Raw genomic sequence first — 21167 nt, forward strand, 5'->3', positions numbered from 1 at the left:
TAATTTATACTCTTACACCCATTTCCTCAGGAAGTAAGCCTGATTAAGTTAAATTGAGCTTATGTATAAGCTCTGTAAGTGGTACAGAATTGAAGCCACAGGTTCTATGTGAGAGTTCATGCATTGAAGCTGCTACTTTTGCTAGACATTACACAAGTAATGTGTAATGTGTACCCTGTCCTTAATCTAGAGTACATTAAGGGATGGGGAATCCATGGCCTTCCCGATGCTGTTGAAAGTCAACCTCAACAGCCCCAGTCAGCATGGCAAATTGTCAGGGATGATGGGCGCTGAGTGGTAGCTCAATACCATGTGGAGGGCCAAAAGCTCCCCATCCCTGATCTAGATCTTGCCAGACCGTGAGGTGTTGTAGAAGTCATTTTTATTGTTTGCCTGTGCTTGCGTGCACCTATAAACAGTCAAGACTGTCTGCCTGTGTAAACAGGATTGCTACCTGTTACTAACCCTGCCACTCAGCTGGTGTATTTCAGACTTCAAAGGCACAGCAGCAAGACCAGTGAAAAAGATGACAAAATAGATGGTATGGACTGATCTTCAGTTTGAACTGTGTGACTGTCCTGCTGTTTATAACAATCCTCAAACAGTCCCTTGAATAATTCCCAAGGAAAATATCTTTAAAATTGTGATGCTACTTTCAAGTTAGTTTTTGTGATCTCAGTGGAACTGCCAAACACGCTTTTAGGATCACTGCACCTGTTTAACAAGGCTGCCATCTTGTGCCCTTACTCCCATTGAATTGAGTCACTCCCATTGAACTCAGTGGGACACACTTCTGAGTAAACCTGTTTAGGCTAAAGTGGCACTTGCAGCTGTTATTCTGTGTCCAGAGTACGAGCACAACAGTGGCTGCAACTAATACTAATAATGTAATGAAGTAGACCTTAGCTCTAGCTTAATCTCATTCCCTAGCATGGTGTTGCTTTGGTTTAAGTAGCCTCTGTGGCCACTGTTTCAGTTTACTGTTAGTCATGATTGTTTCCTGTTTAGCTAGTAAACAGGATTAGGGTAACTTTCCCATCTTTAAAAAAAAATTGTTGATGCCAATTCTGTAAACTTTAGTGACATTCATGCTTTCTTTTATAATTCAGGCCTCAGAGTTAATTATCAGGACTCCCATTTTTGCATAACAATTCTACCAAGAAACAGACTCTACCCACTAGGCAGAAAGGGGGTTGATAAAGAAAACCCAAAACCGTCTGCCCCAAGGAGATATGTGCTGGCCAAGCTGATGAAAAGGAAAGTCTATTCAAGTGTTAAAGCAATTCATGAAGATTAGACTCCACTTTACACTTACTGATAAGGAAATTGGATACCTTTAGCCTCCCCCCAACCCCTTCCAGGTCGTGTGTATCCCTTCCGCAGACTCCTTGTCCGCGTGGCTGATAGCAATTTAGTGCACTGCCTTCAGCCGCTGGAGGGGGGCGGGGAAGACCACTAGTAGATTCTAGGTAGAAGCTCAGTACGAGGCCAAGGTTGTTAACGTTCCGATCACAAATTATCCTAATGAAAGCTGTGCTACTGACAACCAAGTGATTACTGTATTCTACAGATGCCTAGTCAAGGTAGTTTAACGCAGATTATTTCCCCTTAAATTACCTTAACTCCTTTAAGCCGTTTTAATGATCCAACCGTACAAGACATACTTGGGGGGACGTCATCCAATTAAAAACTGGAATTTACAGCCATTTCATCTGATATTTCTTTCTAGCGAATATGCTCGGGCTAAGAATAGGTAGGTTATTGGCATTATATATAATTAGCTGTCATTGTGTAGTGTTAGTCTTCTGGTTGCTCTTTACACATTCATTAGAGAAGGGTAGCTATTACGGATTAATGCCACTATCTAAACAAAACAACACCACCTTTTTAAAATGAGAACTAGAGGTGACCGATTTGAGGACGCACCGGTCCTAACGATGAACAAAAGATTTCAGAGTTCAATTTTATCCATATTTACTCGGAGCATAGGAGTAACTTCTAAGCATGTTTGCTTCGGGCTGCCTCATTAAAGTCCATCCCTTTCTTTCGGGATGCCTAAAGAAGTTATAAACTAAGGAAGTTTATAACAGATGCTATTGGAGGTCGCTGATTCATAGGGTCGCCATAAGTCGTAATCAACTTGAAGGCACATAACAACAAAAGGAAGTACTGTGCCCCACTCCCTCACATTAATAAATAACTTTGTTGCTAAGTCGAGGACACAAAGTTACAAGAAATTAGCTTGAAGCTGAATCCTTGAGGAAGATAGAGCGTGCTCTGTGCCCCACCGGCACAATCCTACGGACGCCTCCTCTTCTTTCAAAAGCACTTCTTACTATAGCCAATCACACAGCCTTCAACCTCGTTCCAGAATTCCGATTTGGAACGTAAGCTTTGCCAGAGTTCCAACTAAAAGCGCTAGGCTGGGCTGTGCCAGGAATGTGATTGGCCGCCTAAGGGAAAAAAAAAGATCAATCACGTGATCCTCCTCCCAAAAGAACAGCTTAGGTTACATCAAACCAGCAGTAACAGACCGGACTTGGCAGGAATGTGTGAGGAGGGAGGAGACACTGCTGGAGTGTGGTGTATTGGAGACCAGATTTCCCAGCAGCGAATGAGTGGGAACCAGTGGAGTGTAAGGGTACACAAAGAACAAAAAGTCTTTTCAATGAGGACAGTTTTTCCTTCTACTGTGCGAAAGAAAGCGGGGCTTTAGTTCAGTATATAACATTAAATCTCCAGTCTGCTTTTCTATCCGGTTTTGTTTCGTTTTGTTTAAGGTGACGGCTCGAAACAAAACTCCACCCATTTGCAAACTGTAAATACCTAAGCAGCAGTACTAGTCTCCTTGGAAAAAAAATCGACTCCAGAAATTGGTTTAGGTGGAGGGAGGAGGTAAGTTCCGGCCTCCTATGAGAGTTGCCTTTGTTTGGTTGAACGACCTCATTGAGCCAATGAGAGTGTGCCGGGAGGAGTGGCGGGCGGGCGGGCGGGGGAGCGAGCGGAGTGCGTGTGTGTGCAGAGCCGAGATTGCTTCCAGTGAAAAGGGTGGCGGTTTGCTTTGCTGCAAGGTCTCGCCGCGCCTGAAGTGAGGAAGAAGACCGATCTGGGTTGCTTGGTCGTTCGTAGATCCGGATTTTGTCTCACCCGCTTTTGTGTCTCTTCTTTCCCCCTCCCCCACTTCTCCGCGATGCCGCCCTTGCTGGCCTCTGCGTCTGTTCCCGTGTGGCCTGGCGGCCTCTTTCCACCGTGGGGTTGATTTGAAGGAGGAAAAAGAGAAAGCGCGGAGGCCCGATCGCCTGCTCATGCAGCGGCCCCGACGCCGACGTCGCCCCACCGCTGGAGTCCCGAAGAGCTGCATGGACGGGCATGGGGAGAGCAGCCCCTTTCTGCGCCATCGCCTCCGCCGCCAAGGCTGAGGAGCAGCAGCAGGAGCACCGTCGTCGTCCGCGACCCCCGTCGCGTCTGCCTGCCTTTCTCCTCTTCAGCCTGGGGCTGCTCCTACACACAGGTACCACAATCCCCCCTGCTTCCCGATGGGCCCCTATCTGGATAGGGAAGGGAAGGGGGCGGCGGTCTCACTTAGGACAGCTAATAAAGCAGCCTGGGGGGTGGAGGTGGGAGTGACGCCCCGAAGACTGTGGTGTCGTGTAAGCCGCGTTTGTTTCGTGCGTTGATGGATCGGCGGTTTTATGCTTGTACGGGATTTGCGGGCAAGGCTGACTACCCAGATCCTGAATTCACTTCCTTCGGAATAGGTTAATGATTTCATGAGAGAGGAGGGGAAATGGTTTGAAAGTCGGTGATCGCGGCATGATGACGAAAGTAGGCGGATGAGGGGGCAGAAGATGAAGGAATCTGCCTAGCTAAAGTTTTGCGACCCACCTGGAGCGTAAGAGGCGGGCGGATCGCTCCCTGCTAAAGGCACGTTGTGTTCTTAAGACTCCCCTAGAAAGTGGGCTCTCCTTGTGCCAAAACTCTTGCTTTGCAGCCCAAAGGAATCTGACCCACACGAATGTTGACTCGTCTCTTCTCCCCTCCCTCGCCAACTCTAGAATTTTTAAAAAAGGCTATTAACGTTCTTCTATCCAGCAAGGCAGCGTGGAAGGGCGCGGAGTTGGCCACGGTCTAGGGAGGGGGCTGCCGTGTCTGGGTGAAGTTTGATTGGCACAGCTCCCTCCCTGCCATGGTGTTTACTAAGGCAGCGCCAAGATCAGGTTTCTCTTTGTCGCCTCCTCCTCCTCCGCCGCCGTCGCCTCCTTCTTAGTGGGGCAGGAAGAGAGAGCCTCAACTCCTAATCTGCAGCTGGCGTTGAAGGATTTTGGGAAGGGGAGGCAAGGCAATCTTGGTGAAATGTCATTGCTTCCCATCTTCTTCTTCACAGGGTGAACTTGAATAGGGATCTATTTGCCCGGCTGGAATTCAGATTCCAGTATATGTGTGGTTGGTTTTCGGAACCTGTGCTCTGGTACAACTTGATGGAGGCTTGTTGCTCTTATTTGTTTTTCGGCAAGATTCCCTCTTCTTGTCAACTGTGAGCAATTCGTCATGCTTTTATGGCGTTTCTGTTGGCCTTTGGATGTGAGCTGGTATCTAACTCTTAAGGGGTCTGCAGCTTTCTCCTTACGTTTCATTGAGGGAAGCTGTGCAAAGGACTCTCTCTGTCCAGGCTTATGAACAGAGGCTGGGTGGGGGGAAGGCTTTAAGAAGATCAAAATAAGATTGTATTCTTGAGTTTTCATGGCAAACCATATTATGTCAGGGTGGAAAGGAGATCTGGGTTACCAGCTACTTTTCTGGCAGGGCTTCTGTGACTTTAAAACTTCTGCATATAAAGCAAATAAAGCTTTTCCCTATGCACTGTATCTGCATGCCCTAGAAAATGTCACTGGCTCAATTTCTTCTTACTTATTTAATAAACAGTTTAATCCTGCTTTTCATATTTTTTTTTTGTAGAAAAAACTCATCCAACTATTAGCAGAAGAACCTTGCTAAAAAGAACCAACTAAAAGCCCCAACTGTATAAGAAGCCTTAGTGGGATTTAGTGCTGGGGTATTGGTTCAGCACACATTTATTTATTGTAAATATTTCTAGGCTGCCTTCTGGACAACAGTCCTTTCAAGGTGACAAACCATGATATAAATGACAATATTATATTGTATTAAAAACTTCTACATTTCAAAAAATTAAAAAGTAAGCAGCAGTACTTGAAAATATAATTTAACCAGCAGAAACCAATTCAGAGAATTTGGGTTAATCCCTCTCCTTCCCCTCTTGGAGTTCCTGGTACAAATACCGAGATCAGAGACATGAGACCCAACAACATGGCTTGGCAGGCATGTTTTGTGAAATTCTAGATTGCATGTGGTGATGAAATAATACAACCTTAGAATGCTTTGAGAATATCTTCCTGGAAACATTTTGCAGAGTAACTGGAATGTGTGTGATGAAAGCGTGGTTGTTTTGAAAGGAAGGATTGATTCTGGATGTAGCCCAGTGCCCCAATGACAATGAGCTTAAAATAAATGAAACTGTATTATGCAGCTGCTGATAGAGTAATACCCTCCATGGAGTGGTAGAAGCACTTGAGGCTAACACTTCTTGAATTTTAAGAAAGAGTGTGTTGACAAATTGCCTCTTTTCCCAATCTGAGAACACCAACAAAATTTAGGGTTGGGGGTGTCAAAAAGCTTAGTTTTCAACATGCTTCTTGTCCCCCTAGTCCTTTTAGAGAAGAGATTGCCCTTAAGTTATGGCTTGTGATTCTTGTGTGTAGGTTACCAGCCTGCCAGCAGTAGAATGTGAGAGGTTTTTGTTTGCAGAAGGTGTAGCACTGACAAGTCAGCACTGAACAAAGAGTAAATTCTTATGGTGACTTCCTTCATTGAATATTCAGGCACCTTTGCTTCAGATTCCAAACTTCTCCTTCTGTTTACAAAAAAGTCCTAGAGCAAGATACTGCCTCTCATGGAACTTTGTTACAAATGCTATGGACCAAAACATTTTAAAGCTCAAATATAGAAAAGAACTAGAGGCCATCCACCAAGTTAATGCCATTTTGTGTTGTTCGTTCAGGTCACTAGGTCATGTCCAAGGGGTAGGATCAGAAGTCTCATAGTTCTAGGTCTTTGATTTGGAGTTACAGTAGGGCCCCACTCATACAGCGGGTTATGTTCCGGACCCCCGCTGTAAAGTGGATCCCATTGACTTACATTGACCAAAATGGCGCCCGGCGGCAAAAAACTGCCATAAAAGCAGAACAAGTGCTGTAAAGCGGGGCCTTTCTACAATTCACAACTGCTGTATTAGCAGAACACTGTAAAGCGAAGTGCTGTAAAGCGGGGCCTTACTGTATGGGCAAAAAGAATACATCTTGTTTATCTTTGCAATGCTGAATGACAAGGCGCCTAGCAATAGTTCATACCCAATGCTTGTAGTGTAATAATCCTGTGACCTCAATACATGCACTAAATATTTGGAACTAGGACAGATGAGCCTGATAAAAGACCAGTCTCTACTAGTAGTCAAACTAGTTATTTACAAGTTGGCTTAGTTTCTTTTGTTAATCAAATTTAATGCTGTTTAATGTCTTAAGTGTCTTTGAATCATGGAGTCAAATTGCTGTGATTTTTCTAAAAAAAATTCTGGTTGGAATCTGGATGTGACTGCAGTTCTCGTTTAAGCTATTAAAAGGTTTGGTAGCTATCCAGTACATGTGAGCAGACTGATTCAGTTCTGGATTGTGTGGAAAAACTTCAATGTCCCTATTATAATGATGACTTGATTAAGATGAGATTATATTGTAATGTTTAATATGAAATTTATTTATTTATTTATTAAATTTATATACCGCCCGACTAGCAATAGCTCTCTGGGCGGTGAACATAGAAATACAAAGCATAAAAAATACAATAAATAACACAATATGATACAAAATAACACAATCTAAATCAATACAGTAACATTTTAAATTTAAATCAATTTAGATTAAAATGCTTCGGAGAATAAAAAGGTTTTAACCTGGCGCTGAAAGGAAAGCAGCGTCGGCGCCAGGCGCACTTCCTCGGGGAGACCGTTCCACAGGTCGGGGGCCACCACCGAGAAGGCCCTAGATCTTGTCATCACCCTCCGGGCATCCCTATGGGTTGGAACCCGGAGGAGGGCCTTCGTATGAACGTAGTGTACGGGCGGGTTGATATCGGAAGAGGCGTTCCGCAAGGTAACGTGGTCCCGCACCATATAAGGCTTTATAGGTTAATACCAACACTTTGAATCTAGCCCGGAAACATATTGGCAGCCAGTGCAGGGGGGCCAGGACAGGTGTTATATGCTCAGACCGCTTTGTTCTTGTTAGCAGTCTGGCTGCCGCGTTTTGCACTAGCTGTAGTTTCCGAACTGTCTTCAGAGGTAGCCCTACGTAGAGCGCATTGCAGTAATCCTAATGGTTAACCTATTTTTGTTGCTGTTGTTATATGCCTTCAAGCTGATTACGACTTATGGCGACCCTATGAATCAGTGACCTCCAGTAGCATCTGTTATAAACCACCCTGTTCAGATCTTATAAGTTCAGGTCTGTGGGGTTTTTTTTGGAACCAATCCAACTCTTGTTTGGTTTTCCTCTTTTTCTACTCCCTTCTGTTTTCATCAGCATTATTGTCTTTTCTAGTGAATCATGTCTTCTCTTTATGTGTCCAAAGTATGATAACCTCAGTTTCATCATTTTAGCTTCTAGTGATAGTTCTGGCTTAATTTGTTCCAATGCCCAATTATTTGTCTTTTTTGCATTCCATAGTATGCGCAAAGCTCTTCTCCCAACACCACATTTCAAATGAGCTGATTTTTCTTTTATCCGCTTTTTTCACTGTTCATCTTTCACATCCCTACATAGAGATGTGGAATACCATGGTCTGAATGATCCTGACTTTAGTCTGCAGTGATACGCTGAAAACCATTGAATGTGTACAGGAAGTTGGAATATAGCGAGGAAGCAATTTATTGATTGTGGATTATTATTCTGGTGATATAATACAGTGAATATACTTTTTTATTTAAAAGAACATATCACTTTTCTTGCTTGCACAGTATCTACCCAATGCTGCCAGATTTCTCTCCCTCCTCTGCTGTGGTTACCTGCCTTCATAATTTGAACATTGGTAGGCTGTTGCGTTCTGCACTAGCCTTTCCCAACCTGATGTCCTCCAGATGTGTTGGACTAAAACGTCCATCATCTCCGACCATTGGCTGGGGCTGATGAGAATTGAGTCCTGGAGAGGATCGGATGAGGAACCTGTTGGATCAGGCTAAAGGCCTATCTCATCCAACATCCTGTTCTCATAGTGACTAACCAGATGCCTATGGGAATCCCACCTGAAAGCAAGACCCGAGGACAACAGCACTCTCCCCAGTTGTGAATCCCAGCAACTGGCATTCAGAGGCATAGCTCTGACAGTGGAGGTAGAACGTAGCTGTTGTGGCTAGTAGCCATTGAAAAGCCTTATCCTCCATGAATTTGGTAATGCGCTTTCATAGCCATTCAAGTTGGTGGCCACCACTACTTCTTGTGTGTAGTAAAATGAAATACACAAGCACACTTGTAACATTAGTGCTAGTGTTCTTGGTTTAGATTTTAACTGGGCTTTCATGAACGGAAGTGATAGAGATCCAGTGGAGTCTAATACTAGTAAAAGGGGCTTGGAGACACTTTTTTGCTGATCCCACGTCCCCTCTCACTTACATGTTGCACTGGAGGGCCCCCAATCCTCTGGAACAGGCTTTTGGGAGGACACAAGTGACTTTGTGGGGAATTGGCAAGATTTGCCTCATGTTTTCTGCTGGCAGGAGTGTCCCATGAGTGGAACTCTGTTCAGGGCATGTTCCAACTAGAGGGAGCAAACTCAGGACCCAGCCATAATTACTATGCTATTTTTTTCTTTTTCTTTTTAATTTTAACTTTTTATTAACTGTAAGTCACTTTGACGGCACCTATTTGTGTAGAAAAGCAACAAAGCAATTGAATAAATATGTACTGGTAGATTTTCTTTTTTTCCTCCTAGCTGTTGTAGTTCAAATAATATTTCTGGTCCTCTTTTACTTTGGATGTGAGAGCCAGTGTGGCATAGTGGTTAGAGTATTGGACTATGACCTGGGAGACCAGGGTTCGAATCCCCACATAGCCATGAAGCATACTGGGTGACCTTGGGCCAGTCACTATCTCTCAGCCTCAGAGGAAGGCAATGGTAAACCCCCTCTGAATACCGCTTACCATGAAAACCCTATTCATAGGGTCGCCATAAGTTGGAATCGACTTGAAGGCAGTCCATTTCCATTTTTACTTTGGATATGGGGTGTGGCGAAAGATTCAGTCAAGTTTTAACTTTATATTTGGTGAGATTCTCTGGTTGTATGAAAGCAGGTGTGGTGGTATGTTGTATAAAATCCAGCTGCACTGATATGTTAAAATGCCACATTGCCACACCAAAGCAGTGAACATTTTAGTAGCCTTTGGAGCAAAAAGTGTCCCTCTTACTATCCACTGCATTGCAGTTGCTAAAAATTACCCCCCCCCCCCAGTTATCCTTGAAATGAGCATGATTTGTTGCAGGATATTGCATGGGATTCAGCCAAGTGCTGTTGGGGTTTTTTTTGCTTGTAGGTAGCTAAACATATATTTTTTGCACCCACCCTGCTTACCCTCCTCAATTGTGCACCTTTAGAACTCCTATGTCTCTACATTGGGGATGAGGAACTTTTTTCAGCCCAAGGGCCACCATTCCCACATGGCCACATTTCGAGGGCCATATATGCCAGCAGTGGACAGGGACGGAGACAAGTAGTGAGTGGAGCAATAGAGGTGACTTTTACCTTTGTATAGTAGGCCATGTTCCAGCAATGCAAAAACCAGAAGTTTCTATGCGCGCACGCATGCGCGTGCACACACACACTCCATCTAGGTAAGCCGGAGGCATTATTGCAGTTCAAGAACATTCCAGCTAAGTCAAAGCACTCGGGGAGGGTGCAGGACTGGGCAGAGGCCTTGGGAGAGTCCTGGGGGTTGGATGGAAACACTTGGAGTGCTGCATTTGGACCCCAGGTATGAAGTTCCCCAACCCTGCTCTAAATAACAAGTAAAATTAATATGAACATTGGCCCTTGGAAGAACATGAGCTTGGCTGAAACTGGCTATGTTGTGAAGCTGTTTTCATGTTGTGTTTCTAGTTTTTCCTAATGGTGACTTATGCTAAGTATTCCACTCTTTTAACACTTTAGATTCACGTGGTCTAGTCATCCTCATATTTTGGATTGCAAAAATTCAAACCAGAATTATATAATTGATTTCTATCTCTAAGGGAATGGGTATGTTTCTGAGGTGGGGAACAACTAAAATAAGAATCCTCAATGGTGTATAAGGAGGAAGGCCAAACAAGAGATGGATTGATTCCATCAAGAAAGCCACAGACCTGAACCTACAAGATCTGAACGGGAGGTCACTGATTCATAGGGTCACCATAAGTCATAATCGACTTGAAGACACATAACAATAAAATGGTGTATAAGATTACACACATCTCTCTATCCAGGTGAGCAAGAGCCATGATCGCAATTCAAGCTGACATTCCAGCCTGGTTAAAGCACACCTTGCTTTGAATTTAGGTTCTGTTGAATTTAGTAATGAACCTTACCTCAGAGTCAACAGGCTGCAGTCCTAGGTACATCTGCTGCCTAGAAAACCCAATTGAACTAAGTGGGACTTAATTCCATAAAATGCATGGGATTGGGCTGTTGTATTTCTCACCTCTTATTGTGATAGGGCACCTGGGATTTAGTTTAATCATCAGGGCTAGGCCAGTCTCTAGGTTTTTATTCTTACTTACTGTAATCCACCTAGAGAACGTCATGGAGCATCGTACGAACATCATTCATAAGCACTGCTTTTAAAAAAATAAAACTCTAGGTCCAGAATTCCTTTCTCTCAAATCATTTTCTCCCTAGAGCAGTGTCTTAGAAATCAATAAGTCTTCTCAGAAACAAGCGTTTTGATTTTTATGAATGAAGAAAAACTGGGTATTTCTTCATTTCTGCTGAAGTATTGGAACTGGCCAGTCTATATATCATAATACAAGGCATGAAGCTGATAATACTGATTTTCTTTTCTTTTCCGACAAACAGTGAAACCAGTAAAAAAAGTAATGTCTTGCAGTATCCTTACTAGGCTTTTATTCCCTTGTGCTTTTTTAAATCTTGAGTTTGAAAACAACAGCCATTGCATTCTGGTGTCCATGGAAACCAGTTAATTAAAAAGGGGGAAATGAATGCAGGAGGGAGAGGAGGATCAAGAGTCAGGGGGATTGGAGGCAAAAACTGCACTTAAAATAGGTATTGTCATTTTTTTGTTTTTCCTTCTCCATTTATATCAAACATAGATGCCTACTGTTTTGGGCTGCTTTTCATCTTGATATTTTGATTAGTTAGAAGTTACGTATTAATTTCAGCCCAACTACATTTTGCAGCGTGTGTGTGTGTGTGTGTGTGTACACGTGTACAGCATGCTTCCCTTGGAAAGTTGTTGCATGGATCATCTGCAAAAATCAACCAGACTGTCTGCTAAGCAACCTTGTCATGCTGTTTATTCCTTTTGCTACTTGCATTGGGTACTACTTTTGGTTTATTCCTGTTGCTACTTGCATTGGGAGATACACCTCTCAAAACACCGGTCCTGCTAAAGAGAACAAAAAACATTGTAGTACTACTTGCAGATGGTGCAGGGTGATGTTGAAGAAAATTCCTGCAATATAGCTTAGAAATATCTCTTGCTAAATGAGCATATCCTTAACACAAATGCAGAGTAATTTAATATGGCCAGCTTTTCACTAGGCAGTGTAATCAAATCTGTTTTGAAAAGTGGCAAGGCTTTGCCTGTGGAATGCTGTTTTTGACTCTTCAGAAATTTATCCTGGGTGGAATGCTAAAGAGTATGAAAAGGCAAGTGTTCAAGATATTTGAGACTACACCCTTTTGCTGGGCTGTGAGTATGAAAAAACTGGATTGGATTGTTAGTGCATAGCACTTCTAGAACACTTCTTTCCTCTCTACCCCCCCCCCCCGGATGTGAAAAGCTATCCAGCTTTTATTTGGAGAAAAGATATTAGTATTTTATTACCCCCCATCATAACTTTGCTGTATGTGGAGTAAGATATTTTTTTGTACGTTATTTGCACAGTTGTGACTGTCAACTATTCTGTGGATGGTAATTCTTCAGTATAGAACATTTTGATGTCTTTACAGTATTACCAGGTATCCTTTTAAAAATTACAGTTGTAGTCAAACATTTTTGTTTTCCATGCATTACGTTTGGATTAAAAGATACTGGAAAACAATCAAGATCTCATCAGTTTGTGGCAGAAAGCTTAATATCCTGGCATCCTTTTTTGGTTTTAAATTAGCAGCGAGCAGTTTTCTTTTAAGAATATAAGAAAGGGCACAGGCCTGCGTAAGCTCAGCACTTTTTAGTCCTACTTATTTCAAGTAGTATATTTTTAATTCTCTTGCATTGACCAAAAAAGAAAGAAAAAATCCCTCTCCCCAAAACTCTATTGAAATTGGTTGGATTAGTGCCAACGTTTTTGCTGCACTGTAATCTGACAATTGCACTAAGATTTTTTAAAGCCCATATTATCAGTCTTGGGTGGTCTTTTTGTGCATTTTCCATATTGTCTACGCAGCTGGAAAATTTGCTCACCCTCACCTGTTCAGCATCCTCCTGCCTCAATTGTAGACACAGTCCAGCAAGTCTTGAACCTGCAAACAGAATTGATTGAAACGTATGTTCAAGTAACATGAAAAGCAGTCCTAAAATTTAAGAAAAGCAAGCCAAGGAAATTAGGTTTATCATATTTAGTTAAATCTTTAAACAGTATTTGTCTTTTTAAAACTTCAGCATAACTTGTATTTCAGTAAGCCTTGTTAGAACACACGTCAGCTTGTTTTTTGTATAAAAGATTGTGTTTATGATTGTTGTCAGATACCCTCAGTGACCTTTTTGAAAGACCACATCCATTCTGAAGGCCCCTCTGCTCCCCCCCAGTGCTTTGCTTCCTGGTTTCATTTGGTGTACCCCTTTTCTGGATAGATGTGTCCATGCTGATTTTATTTTTTATGTTTATATCTGGCCTTTTCCTCTGAGGAGCTCTAGGCGATATATATGGCCCCCTTTCCATTTTATACCAACATTGCTGTGATGTATGAGATGGTGGCTGGTCCAAAGTGAATTTACTGGGGGAATGGGGATTTGAACCTGGACCCCCCAATCCTAGTCCAGTACTCTAACCACTAAACCACACTGGTTGAAATGAAGACCTCTTTTTTTCAGAGCTGCAGATGGTATTAGGATTAAATATGGACACCTCTATAGCTAGGAAAATGTGTGACATTCTTTCACTGCCCATTTTATTATTTCCTTTATATCCCACCTTTCCTGTCAGGAGTTTAAAGTGGCAGACATGGTTCTCTCTGTCCCCTCGCCCTCAATTCTACCCTCACAACAGCCCTATGAAGTAGGCTAGTAAGAGCTAGTGGTTGGTCCAACTCATCCAATGATCTTTATGGCTGAGGGGTGACTAGAATCCAGATGCTAGTCTTAAAAGCCACTAGACTAGTTTTGTCAGACTATAACATTAGGGATTAAACAGGTATCTTGGGAGACAAGCATCCAGCACCTCGGCTATACAGCTAGTGCTGTGCAACTACAGATTTCCTTGCTCTTCTATGGCTGAAGTACCAAGCAGGAATGATAGTTGGCTTCTTCCGTGCTCTCTTGGTTCTCGATGGCTGTTTTGTGGGAGACAAACGTGTTTTAAGATGCGTATGCATAACAGGGAACCTCGGTCAGTCGAGCTCCCTTGCACATTATAGTTTGGCCATGTGCTCTGCATGTGCATGTTAAAAGTATAACATGTGTAGTGGTCCTGAAGTGCAGATTGGAATTGCTTATTGTGTTGATTTTACTAGGGCTCTGCAGGCTTTCATAGTTTCAGCTGAGTGTCTTTAAGAACCCTATAACAGGGAAGAGAGAGCCCTTTTACAGGCACTAGCTGAGCTGGCCTTCTTTTCAGAAGCCAGGCAATCCTGACATAACGTGAAGGTCTGTGGTTTTTCTTAATGTGAATTGAATTGCAAATTTATCACGTGTGTTCCATAGCCCTGTTTCCCCCTTAGGCTACCAGGCATAGCTGCAGTATGTGGTTTCTGTCGTTAACAAATATTAAGTGTAGTTTTAAATAATTATGGGACTGTGGTCAATAGAGAAGGGTGGGGAGAAATCTCTAAAGAAAACAAGTACTCTGCCTTCAGTCAGGGAGAGAAGCAAAACTAAAAATTGGGGCCTGCATTCTCCCCACCCTTTCCCACAAAAAAGTGTAACTTTTCAGGCTCTGTTCTATTTGTTTTGTATAGTATGTGCAGTTTTTCTAGGTCTGCACAAGCACAGCATTCTGGAAATCTCATTTTCCTCTTTTTTTAAACAAAAAGGGGGGTCATGGAACTCAGTTGCCCAGTTTGCATGTAATGCTAAGTCAAGCCATGGCTTAGAATTAACAAGCATATGGGGTACTCAGAGAGAAAATTGCAGCCACTTTTCTCCTCTCCTCCTGCTGCCCTACCACAGCTGAACAAGCCTAGCATTATGTGTGAACCTGGGCTCACTCTTTGTCTCACTCTCAACAAATCATGGGCGGTCACCAAGATTTGTTCTTGATTTACCACTCGTAGTTGGTTTGGGGGAGACAAACCACAATCCTGGTTTTGCATGTCATGCTGTGCTAAACCATGGGTTAGCTCTGGGTATCGTGGCCAAAGGAGGACCTAGGGGTAAATAAAACAGCCACAATTTTCTCTGCTTGCTCAGTCCTCCTTAAGACATGGCTTGTTTTAGCGTTCTATATGAACAAGGTCAAAGAATTGCAGAAAAATGTAGAAGCATTCCTGCGGGAGCAGGGGTGGAGCATCTGAAAGTTAAGAAATTATGATTGAGGGGTGGAGCTTGCTTGCTGTGTATAGTTCTGTCCTATGGTTGCTTCCCATCTCCCCTCCCCCCTCAGTCTTTCTGCATCTAAATGCAGTTTCCATAATTTCCCAGTTCCAAACATTTTTGAAAATATGAATTGCAGAAGTTGAAGAAAGATACCAATTTTTCTGCTGTTCAAATAATTCATTCTGATTGTAAAACATAGGGTTTCTTTCCTGTAAAATAGTATGGCCTTTTCTGTACGGTTTGGAAAGAGGGTATTGTGGCGGGTAAGGGTGCTTGAGGATTTCATTCAGCTGACCTGATTGGTACTTCCTGGGCTAATACTCTGATAGAATGCAGTTCCCATTTCAATTTGTACACCTCTCTGAATTTTGCAGACATGTTCAAAAATAATGCGAGTGTTCGTGTCTTTTTTAAAAAAAATGTTGGGAGATCGTGGACATGAATGAAATATGTGAAACTGATAGTCTGATCCATGTATGTCTAGTGTAGGGTATACTCAGCCCTGCTCAAAGTTTTGAACTCCGTTTTTTAATCTGAAAGCAGAAATGATTTTGCTGCATTTGTATACAGCCCTTGCATTTTTAAAAATCTGATTTCTTCTTGGGAAGTTAGATGTTGTGTTAGAGATACTTTAAAACAAATGACAAATCACTTTTGCTCTTAAGTATATTTACTAGGAAGTGCATAGCATTTATACATGGTGGGCAGTTATTTCCAATCAAGCATGCACAGGATTGGGCCATTGTTTCTAAGTGATCATGGATAGGGTACGACACATCTTGAGCATGCCATTGTGGAATAAAGATTTAACTTTTGCTGAAAATGCATTTATTTGAGCCTGGGGTCTCATATGGGTTATCTTAAAGTGCTGATGTTTCTCTCCTCTTTTATGAAAAATGAAATTTAATTTTACCAAATAACGTTCATGCTTCTTCCCCTTAGGTGATTGCCAGCTGCAAACACCATGTCGAATCCAGAAGTGCACCACGGACTTTGTGTCGCTAACTTCTCACCTAAACTCTGCTGCTGATGGCTTTGATTTGGAATTCTGCAAAGCTCTGCGTGCGTATTCTGCCTGCACCTACCGCAATTCCAAAGTTTGCCGTGGAAATCTGGTCTATCATTCTGCTGTGTTGGGGATCAGTGATCTCATGAGCCAGAGAAACTGCTCCAAGGATGGTCCAACATCCTCTACTAATCCTGAAGTTACCCATGACCCATGTAATTACAGTGGCCGCCAAGGAGTCAGAGAACTTCATGGAGGAGAGAAAACCCCTCCTACTTACTTTTTCTGTGGCTTGTTTGGAGATCCCCATCTGCGGACCTTTAAGGATCACTTTCAGACATGCAAAGTGGAAGGGGCTTGGCCCCTGATAGATAACAACTACTTGTCAGTGCAAGTGACGAATGTGCCTGTGGTCCCAAGATCCAGTGCTACTGCAACAAATAAGGTACGTAGAGTCATGTGTGTGCACCTTATTTTTCTCTTTAAAAAGCGAATGTGGAATCTAAAAGTGTAAATCTGGAACATTTCTCCCTTTTGTGTGTGTGTGTGTGTGTGAGAAGAAACAGAGCTATTGCATGTGAATGCCTGATGTTTAATTTTGTATTTCAAAAACTGCTGTTGCATGTGGGGACAAGGAGGTGATAGGTATGCTCAAGATGCAGTCCCTCTGCCATCTACTGGCAGAACATTGAATAGGGTGGAGACGGTATGACCAACGGGCAGAAGGAAGCACAGGTGTCAGCATTTGTGTGACCAGTGGTAATTGGACATGGGGAATCTGGAAAACATGTAGGGAAAGCATGACCAGAGATAGAGTTTACCACCTAATACAGCTGACCTTAAGTATCAACTCATCTGCTGTGCTAAGACTAGTGAAGAGGCTCCTGGTCTCCCACACTATGGGCAGGGAACATTGGGTGGATAATTGAGAGAGATGGCTGAAGAGTGATGAGGAATGGGTAGTATATGAACTCCTATGCAGAATAAAGTTGTACAAAACATGAGGGAAAATGTTGTTGGGAATAACTTGGAAGGAATTGTGCTTTGCGTGAAATGCATGTATTGGGCTGCAGTCTCTAAATAAGGGTTGTCGGACAGTAGATAGTGCTTTACTGATGTACCCTGACCCATTTCTGATGGGCCGTGTTGTGCTTGCTAGCTGAGGTGACTGTACTAAAGAATGCTGCAGGAGATGGATTTTGGCCTGATCATCAAGGGATATATTATGCTCTTTAGCAAGAGTACATTCTTGGGACGACACATCAGAGATGAGTTAATGTCTTAAACGTTAAGAGATCCAGAATATGCACTTTAGTTTAGTAGAAATTTAGTCTTGTATTAGTCTAGCATTATTCTAGTTGATGGGGGAGCATCCATTTTGACTCAAAGATGGCCTTGAGCCATACAGTGCCAGTTCAAATCATAAAACTCACTGGATGATCTTGACAGTTTCCAAGTTGGGAAAGTGGTGACTTGTCTTAGAAGCTGCTTCTGTTGATGACTTCATAGAGGATATGCTGTTAATGCCCCTGGGCTTTTGAGCTAAAGAGCAATCAGAAATGCAGGGTGGTTAAATAAAAGAGAGGAGCTGAAGTGATGTAATGTTGCTTCACTGTAACAAACGTTGAGAGAGTGCCAGTGGAAGCATACAATTAGCAATTTGTGAGATAAGTATTTTGGGAAGAACAATACGTTTAGCCCTTTTCCATGCATGATTGACCCATAATGCTTGTAATTTGGTAGCTGAGCCTGTTCAACGTTCCGCATTCCTTTTGATACCTATGAAGAAGCTGTGCCTTGTTTTAAAGGAGGTGTGGGGGACCTTTGGCCTTGCAGATGTTGCTGAACTTCCAACTCCCATTGTTCCTGGATATCGATCATGCTTGCTGAGGCTGATGGGAGTTGTAGTTCAGCAATATCTGGATGGCCATAGGTTTTCTACACCTGTTACAAAGGGATTAATTCCAAGGAACTAGACCAGCTCTTGACAGTCAGCTCCTGTGCTATATAGATATGGATCTTGAATCACTTTTAAAGCATGTGATTAAAGTAGGATAATTCTGAACTGACCAATGATTGGTCTTAAGGAGGAGAAGTTAAGCTTCGGCTATGAGGCGGTATACAAATGCAATAAATAAATTAAATAAATAAAACGGGGGCATTTTTTTGGTAGCTCTCGTCAAGAATTATAGCTTGCATGCCAAACCAATGTTGGCATTTGAGAAAAGCATACTTCTGATTATCAGCATCCAGTTTGCTAATTCCAGTCATGTGTTCAAGTCTTTACTAAGTGCTGTTCTCTCAAAGTAGATAGCAATAGGAATGTCAGAAGCTTATATATGAGATAGCCAAAGTTCAAAATAGCAAATAAGGTTTGCTAGGGAGGTGAAGGATATGGACATTCTGTAGGCATTGTGTAGCTCGAGGCCACTTCAGCATCAAAGTATACCTGTAAAACATATTGCGTGTACACATTGGAATACACACAAACTATAAAACATGTTTGTATCCAGGTATACTTGCCAGGGAAGAGAGAGGATTGGCTGCAGCTCCTTGATGAGTATACACCTGGAATTTGCTGTTACATAATGTTTGAAGTGACCTTCGGGCCATGTGGATATATACCTCCCACCTTTTAAAACTTGTTCATCCTACAAAGGAGTCATTCACACAGACCCCAAGATTACATGAAGTGTGTGGCTCCTTATATAATTTGGATGACTTGGAAGGAAGAGATTGTTTAATGTTTTTTTAAACCCTCATGACTTTCCAAGATGTTTTTTGTAGCCATACAACCATTTTTTACGCCCTATGATTAAACACTTTACATTGGTCACCAACCAGTGGCAAGTCATACTTATGTATGCTATTGAGACTAGTTCATGGTTTTAATGGTGACTTAGACAGTTATATGAAGAAGCTCCTCCCTATATTGTCCTGTCTGGGCTTTAAGAGGTTCTAGGGATGCCCTTCTTGTTATTTCATTTCCTAGTGATGCTTGTAGTTTAATGACACATGAAAGGCATTCTTGCTGTAGGATGCTGAGAAATGGCTGGCACCAACATCGTTTAATGTCTAGCACTAGGTGATAACCTATCTTTTCCTCCAGGAATTTGATTTGTCTGGTCAGCAGTAGTAACATTGGTTGAGATCAGTTGTAATATTTGTTTCTTATGTTTTATGTATTGATAGTTGTGTTTTTATGTTAGACTATGTAACCCGCCCTGGGAACACCTGCTGATGAAGGGCGGGCTGTAGATGAAACAAAAATAAATTTCAATATGACATTTTGTTCTCTTGGTGAACGGATAGAAAGGTTTGAGAAAATGAGCTGTCAGATACTGAGGTGGATGCCCTTCTGAGTGATGGGTTCTCCTGTTACTGCTTAATGTGGTTTTAAAGTTGCATTTCCTCTTTGTCCAGGCCCACAATCCTGGGAAAAGTGCTGTCTTCAACACCCTGCTTTTTAACAACAGAAACTATAACAACCAATAAATAAATAAATAAAATGAAAATACTGTCATCAGTGTTAAGAGATGATTGATCCAAACTGTCTTTCTGTATCCACAGGGATGTTGAAATAGGTAGAAGCAACTAATGGGATGTGGGTGTGTGTATAAAGAGGCTTTCTCTGTAGGATGTCTGAAAAAGCTTTCTTGGCACTGTTGATTCTATTGGAAGCTTCGCAGGCCTTGAGGTTTTACTTCCACTGCCAGGCAATTAGGCTTTTATCAGAACACCTTTGTGGGAATTCATGCACCATTCCTGCTGTCATGGAAGTTATGCATGTCATACTACTTGAAAGCCTTCATGCATTGTTTGAGTTCTGTGTTTAAATGTTCACTTTTTAAAGATGGAAAATGGAAAATTATTTACTTTTTGGTGGTTATTTTCTTATCTTTCTCCATGTAGAGTTGCATACAACTTCCACCATTTTCAGGGAGGCCTTGTAGCAGCAAGGCCTTAATGACAGCAAGGCAGAGGTATTGTTTTAAAAACTATAAAATCAAAGTTTTTGCAGTCTTATTGATCTCTCCAAACACAATACTTACTGAGTGAAAACAATAACCTTTATTTGGATGAATAAGACTTCAACATTAAAGTCTGCATATTGCAGATTCCACTAAGCAGTATAGATTTCTCAAAAAGAGAACAGGATTGGGCTGAATTTAGAATGGAATAAATTTAATGCCATATTTTCAGTGCAGACTGCTCACTTTGGTTATGTGTTTAGGCAACAGGATTTTATAAGTGTTACTTTTTAGGATTGAAAGCAATAGTGCACTTGCAGTGTTATCCAAGGATGACAGATTTATAGTCTCAAGGAGGGTGATCTGATAAAATAAATAGAATACACAACAATGTATGCTAAAATGAATTTGTTTGCTTCACATTTTGTTTGTTCGGTGGCCTCTGACAAAATAGGTGGAAACAATTCACATTGGAGATATGACCCTTTAAACAGTGTGCGGGACTTGTGTCCCATGGGCCACATCTGACCCATGAGGCTTTTTCATCTGGCCCTTCTGCCTCTCTAATAAGCCCCATCCCCTGTCTTTAATTATGTGCACAAGACACTTGCCCCTTTTTAACCAAATTGTAGATGACAGTTTAGGAAGCTCGCAAGTGAATAAGATTGCACTGCTGTTGCATTCAAGCAAGCATCGGTGTGGGTTTTATAGTAAAAGCTGTGGAATCTTTGATTTGTGCTGGTGGGTTTTTGCTGTCAACAGAAGATCTTCAGTGGGCAGGGGACTAGGCACCAAAGGGCAGTGGCCATTTACTCATCTTCCTGTAGTACTAGTAAAAGGATTAACTCTGTGTACATCGCTGTGAATTACTATAACATTTTATAAAAATCTATTCCTTAACACCCTGAATTGACATGGCATCAAGTGTGAGCCCTGTTGTAGCTATGAAGATTAGCTGGGTTGGACTGATGATGCTGTGCTTGTTTCCTTTCATACTAAAGATGTACAGAGATCATTTTCCAGTTCCTTTGTAGGCTTCTCCTAAGATGGGAGTACTCTGCAGCAAGAGCAACAATCTAGGTTGTAAAGTAGACCATGGCCTTTCCCATGGTCTCCTAGAGTGCCTTCTGCTGGCTGACTGGCTATGATGGTATTGTAACTGGC

The 21167-nt window shown here is 42.2% G+C and overlaps 1 protein-coding gene across 3 annotated transcripts in view; it reads left to right on the plus strand.

The window, feature by feature from the left end:
• RGMB (repulsive guidance molecule BMP co-receptor b) overlaps positions 1–21167 on the plus strand; it is a 53637-nt gene that overhangs the window by 9150 nt on the left and 23320 nt on the right. The window contains exons 1-3 of one of the 3 annotated variants that reach the window (XM_061623121.1): positions 2542–2635; positions 3267–3511; positions 15969–16477. In XM_061623121.1, the coding sequence (XP_061479105.1) occupies positions 3370–3511; positions 15969–16477 (651 nt within the window). In that variant the 5' untranslated portion in view covers positions 2542–2635; positions 3267–3369. The other 2 variants (XM_061623110.1, XM_061623101.1) reach the window with 2 other exon arrangements.

This window comes from Rhineura floridana, chromosome 1 (assembly GCF_030035675.1).
Source record: "Rhineura floridana isolate rRhiFlo1 chromosome 1, rRhiFlo1.hap2, whole genome shotgun sequence".
Lineage (NCBI taxonomy): Eukaryota > Metazoa > Chordata > Lepidosauria > Squamata > Rhineuridae > Rhineura > Rhineura floridana.